This window comes from Carcharodon carcharias, chromosome 28, assembly GCF_017639515.1.
Source record: "Carcharodon carcharias isolate sCarCar2 chromosome 28, sCarCar2.pri, whole genome shotgun sequence".
In the NCBI taxonomy this organism is placed as follows: Eukaryota; Metazoa; Chordata; class Chondrichthyes; order Lamniformes; family Lamnidae; genus Carcharodon; species Carcharodon carcharias.
The window spans coordinates 7,536,422-7,542,421 of record NC_054494.1 but is presented as its reverse complement, the minus strand read 5'-3'; the positions used below and the strand labels follow the sequence as shown (position 1 = coordinate 7,542,421).

General features: G+C 39.1%; 1 protein-coding gene across 3 annotated transcripts in view; it reads right to left on the bottom strand.

Annotated features, from left to right (window-relative positions):
- Window positions 1–1,067: 1,067 nt before the first annotated feature.
- The window catches only part of LOC121270814 (serine/threonine-protein phosphatase 2B catalytic subunit beta isoform), a 75,157-nt gene continuing 70,224 nt past the window's right edge, over window positions 1,068–6,000 (bottom strand). For 2 of the 3 annotated variants that reach the window (XM_041176269.1, XM_041176271.1), the window contains exons 13-14: window positions 4,918–4,947; window positions 1,068–2,651 (exon numbers count right to left, since the gene is read on the bottom strand). In XM_041176269.1, coding sequence (XP_041032203.1) covers window positions 2,473–2,651; window positions 4,918–4,947 — 209 coding nt within the window. In that variant the 3' untranslated portion in view covers window positions 1,068–2,472. The remainder of the gene's footprint in view (window positions 2,652–4,917; window positions 4,948–6,000) is intronic. The other variant, XM_041176270.1, reaches the window with a different exon arrangement.

Below are 6,000 nucleotides of genomic sequence, written 5' to 3'. Positions count from 1 at the left end.
TTCACAATTTCAACATATTCTGCTTGTGGAAAATAGTGGGTATTAATAGACAAGCACGATAATAAAATGAGAACAAATTATAAATAGAGGCTGATAATTGAGAAAAGACAGCTACAATACTTTCAGCGTGTTCATCAACGTAATTAGAACTTTAAAGAGCTATTTAATTACTCAAACTCTCCTGCTCATCACGGATGGCTGTGAGGTACCCTCATCTATGTCTATATTTAGTTAGGTTAATTGTTGGTTGAGGGATAAATATTTGCAAAGATGCCAGAGAGTTTTCCTGCTCTAAGAATAACTCATCCACCTGAGTAGCCTGACACCGACTTTGGTTTAATGCTCCATCAATTAGGCAGCACCTTCAGTACTGCACAGGAATGTTAGCCGAGATTATGCACTGAAGACTCTAGAATTGGACTTGAATCAGAAATTGACTCAGTGGCGAGAGTGGTACCAACTGGACAAGGTTGACACCTTAAATGCTGTGGGAAAGGAGGATCATGACATCCTCGTGCCAATGTTTTGAAGGCATACAGTGCTATTCTTAACGTGGGCCAAAGTTTCACATACAGCATGCAGGATGCAGAATGAAGATTGTGTTCTGAAAGGAACTATTTCAATTTTTGTGTACAAGTTGGTCACAAAACGCAAGTCAAGATGCAAAATATTTTAAGTTGCTAAACTTAAACTCCATTATAATTAGACATAAAACCATCAAATGTAAAGCTACTGATCTGGAGCAGAGGCAGAACTTTCAGGAGAGGAAGAACAGTGGAGAAAATCTATCCTCAAATCACAGTATTTATAATCTTTGTCACCTCAGAGCAGGAAGCATCATGTATAAAACAATGAATATATCCATAAAAATTTAACACTCAATGAAAAGTTAGCACTCATATTGCAAGTTAATGAACTCTGATCAAATCAACTCAAGGAGCTGACTGAATGCCCCATTTACCTTGGAGAGACTGAACATTACTCACACTTTCAGCAGCGACAGTGAAGGAACTTTACCATTTTCAACAGAGGAGAAAGAATAAATCCACACCGTCCAATAAAAGCAGTGACCCATACACAACATTTATTGTGTACTGTCTTAGAAAATATTTAAATATTTCAGAGCAGGCATACAGCTTCCAGCTGAGACAGACTTATGTACATGTGCTCATGGCAAACAAAAAGGGGAGATGACTTTTTTTCCCCCCGATGATGGATGTTTTAAGTTTGGCAGGGGAGAGATTGAAAAATGAATCAGGTCGTAAATAATGCAGCCAAGTACTGTGACAATCAGTGTCATTATTAATCGAATAAAACATTACCTTTTTGACACGATGTATTTGAACAAAGCAATCTTATAAAAAAATTAACATGCAACCTTGATTTGACACTGCCATCACAATCCTGTTTTTAAATTGGGCCATAGCTTGCATCGCGTAAACAGAAACATGTCAAAATGCCTGAAGCTTTTCCACCCTGGGGTTGGTGCAACATAAGCCAGTCGAATACTCACAATGCACTAAAAGGTACCCATTACATTTATGTAACCCTAGGATGCTGTCCTGTACATTATAAGTCTATATATTAAATATCTGCAAAATGAAATAACATGCATACACAAATTACACAGCTAAGCTTTACAAACTTGATATGAATCAAATGTCTTTCCATAATGTACAAAATTCAATTAAAAGTACCTTTCAATTAATATTGTGTGTGGGCTATTAATTCAAAATACATGTTAAAACTTAAAAGGGACCAGAAATGTCAATTTAACAGCAGCTGGGGTTCTATGGGTCAGTGTCTTCTTTCTGGGTTAAATAGCTTTGGTTTCTTTTGAAGCAAGAACGTTCCTACAAACTACGATGCAGCAATTGTAACACAAGATTAATAACGTCCAATAGAAGGAATAAAGCTGAGGTCAGCATGTTACCAGGCCCTGCCATCCAATAGATTTATTTTGGCATTTTCTAAATTTAAAATACATCTTTTTGCAGCCTCAATTACTTTTTAAGACCATTCTACCATTTAAAAACTTGTCTTTAGTAGACATTACGAAACAATGTTCAGCAATAAATAGTCAGCTCTTCGGCATTAACTAGGGTCTCTGTTCAAATTCTGATTGGAATTGGCTAAAGCTATTCAAGGAGGATTCTGCTTGTAAACTTAACAGGTGTTGAAGTTGATGGGCGTGAGATGCTATTCTAGATGTGATTTAGTGAAAACAGTAATGTCTTTCCAAGGGCCCAGAAGTCTTGAATATATGCTGCATGCACATGAATCTTCATCTACCACAGGCTGTTCTCTCAAAAGCAGGATGGCTTTACCATATCTGATCATTTAAAGGTCATCAAATTTGTTCAGCCATTCAAAAACATATGGATAGATCGTTTTGGCCAAGAAACTGAAGCCATTTCAGAAGCTGTGATTCAGGGAAATTTCAGACAATGTGAGTATGTGAAGGGGAGACGGTCACTGTATGTTGCTGTTGCCAGTTCCATTGTTCTCGTTAGTATTTGTCGTGTTCACTGAATTGATACCATCTTGCTGGGGAGCATCTTTCCGTGGAGGCATTCGCTCATTAATCCTGTCCAGGCCCTTAGCTTCTTCAAAACTGCAGATTTTGTGCTGTGGCGAGAATCCTCGGATTGCTTAATGAAATGCAGAATAAACGAGTAAGTGATGGAAATGGCACAATAAAGTAAATTTCTTAGAAACAACAAACGGGCTGCTCAAAACCAGAGGTATTGGGCAGTTTTAAGAATGTTTTGATTATCAGTAAGTGAAGCATTTCTGTCATTTGCTCACCAACATAATAGTCTGTCAGCAGACACTGTTCCACTGTTACTGTAGAGAAAAACTGCACTGAACACCAGACGGAGAAAACTACAGAGCACCCAAGTCCTATTGAAGCAAGCTGCCTGAGAACAATCAAGAGAAAACTACAGTGCATACAAGGGCTGGATTTCCCCATAGCGTATTGGGGTAAGTAAGGTTTCCCTGCCCTGCAAAGTTCACCAAAACAGTGGAATAATCTAATGAGAAGTTTGCCAGAGAAGCAAAGTTACATCTAGTATCGGAAAGTTGTCATTTTTCTCCATCTGTCATGGCTACAAGTGTGTTTTATAACCAAGGATTCTTCTATCCTGCATCACCACCACTCTCCCTCACCCAGTGAGTGAAATCAGGCATCAGCAATCATTGGAAAGGCTTTAGTTTCTTCCCTTTAAAAAAAGTGTGTGAATTAGTGCACTTTTAATTAGTTTGGTATGGGTTTTTGCATTTGCAATCAGAAGTTAGAATCGATCTTTAGGATCAAATTCCCAAATATGCACTGGGAGCCTCGCAGCCATCTTCTGTTATGCACAGCCAGCTGGGACCTATTGTATATCATCTGGCCCAGAACGGTGCTGGTAGGGCAGCAAAGAAATGGAAGCAACTGACTTTAAACACAGAGGACTATGTTGGTGAGTTTGATTTCAAATAATGCTACTCAAAAAGAGACAGTTTTTTTTAAAAAAAGGTAGAGTGGCTGGCTCCGTGGTTGCATGATTGCTATCTTAAGGATGTGTTAACAGAGCTTAGACTGGTACATAAGAATTTGGTATCAGCAAATTTAAGAATTTTTGAAAGATACTTAACTATTTGATAAATATACCAACGTCCATGTAAAGTGTAAAACAACACTGCACTTAAACGACTTTATAATAGACATTTTAATTGTTATCAAAGGGAAAATAAGCATCTATCGAGTGTAACACTGTTATCTTACTTGAAGACAGTTGAAAAGATCAACACCAATATGTAGGGCTTCCATCAGATTTACAGTTTAAAGTCTATCACCATTAATCTTGCACAACCAGGCAGATGATGTGGTGTGAACCAAATACTAATCTACATAAAGAAAAGGAGCAACCTTGTTTCACAGATTGTAAGTAAGCTGAAGGCCTATTTCACTACAACTCACATTGGTGAGATATGCAGGCAGCTTATTTGGGCCAAATATCTACTGGCGTTTTACAGTTCTCAGTTGGTTTGCCTGATTTCTTCAGGCAAATTCTGATGCATCAGTTTGTTCCAGAAGAAATCATAATTTAGTCAACTGCATATTCAAAAAGAGTTAAGAAAATGCAAAAATTTAACCATCTTTTGTGATTGAAATTGCCCCAATCCTTCCCCCTCATGTTTATTTGAGCATTCCAAAGTTGACTCCACAAATGCTGCAACACCCAACACTGCCCCCTAGTGTGACCGAGCTCAGCCACTCCCTGGACCAGCTCACGGGCCCATTGGGAGGAGCAGGATCCTCACTTTTTAACCATCCACTTTCGAAACAAGCAGCGCAAAGAATTCCTGAGGCACAGCTCAGAGAAAGCCCAACTGCAATATCCAGGTTAGTTTCAGAAGGAAAAAACAAAGATGCTGGAATGGGAAATCCCTCTTCAGCTCACTTACTATCAAGATGGTGGCATACTCGACTTCAAGAATCAAACAGAAGCATGCAAAATGTTTCAGCATTCACATGCAGTAACTTCAAACATTGGAAAGACTTCACTCTAACATGCAGAAATCAAACCAATGAAACATGCTATATATAAATTGACAAAACTGCTAATGAAATTATTCAGATACCAACTCACTTCCACAATATTACCTTGTACAAGTGAGACTAAGCCTAACTGACCTTTGCAAAGCAAAAAACACAATATTCCTCAAAAATATTCTATATTCACAATAAAAATGAGTGATAAACCAATTCAATTCCTGCTTGTGCAAGTTAAGATACACCCAAAATCCAATCATTTTCACCCTCCTCTCCCCTTCCCCACTGCCCGCGACCCCCCGACCCCCCCCCCCGCCCCCCCCCCCGCCCCCCAAACTCCGCACCACATCTGATTGCTGACACACTGGGCGTACCTTCATCAGCCTCAATTGCCTCAACTGTGGCTGTACAGAAGTGAGCAGTTGCATGCAAAATGAATGAGAGAGATGAGTAGCGTAGTTTTTCATAGAAATAGCAAGGAACAAACAGCAGCATAACATATTATCCCCAGTCAGAACTGTAATGAACTCCAGATTCAGAGCCGCAGCTTTAATACACAAAAGCATTAATACACAATATAGGAAAGAGAAGTTTCAACAAACAATGCACAGTTTACCATTCATTCAAACCACAATTAATACTGATAATTTAATGCAAAACAATAAGGAAATGAATCATTTCAGCTCTTAAGTTTACTTTCGCTTTTTTATCTTGGCCTCAAGAGAAAAAAAAATTGATAATGGCTCAGGCATAATTTTATACTGAGAAGATCATGAGTCTGTGGAACTCCTTCCCCAGAGAGCAGTAGAGGTGGGGTCATTGAATATTTTTAAGGCAGTGTTCAAGAAATTCTTGACTAACAAGGGAGTCAAAGGGTATAGGGGGTTGGCACAAAGTGGCAGTGAGGCCACAATCAAATCAGCCATGTTGTCACTGAATGGTGGAGCAGCTCAAGGGGCTGAATGGCCTACTCCTGCTCTTAGCTCAGATATGTACATATTGTGCCAAGGGGCAAGTAGTAACAGAACTGAGAGTTGTGGTTTAAAAAGAAAATTGGGACAGATCTGTGGGACGATTTATGTTGGGTTGATTTGGGCAATGTTGTCAATTGTTGTGACTCCAGGATATAAAAGTCTGCAAGGAGATAGGTCCAATAAAGAATAAGGGGGAGGAATGCAAGATTTTAACAGACAGGCCAAATAGCTTATCGCAAACATTTGTCAATTCTCCCTTCATCGTTGTTGATACATTTTTTAGCCTGTATGAAAACATTTTGAATCATTATGTTCATTAATGTGAGGGACATTAGTACTGGGGAATGGAACGTAACCCATTTCAGGGATCCAGTGCCAAGCATCCCTGAAGACAGAGTAAAGCTCCCTCTACTCTACCATATCCACAACTGCTTCAGACTGAAACACGGAGGGGCAGCAAGAATTCAAAGGTATCCAAGATTA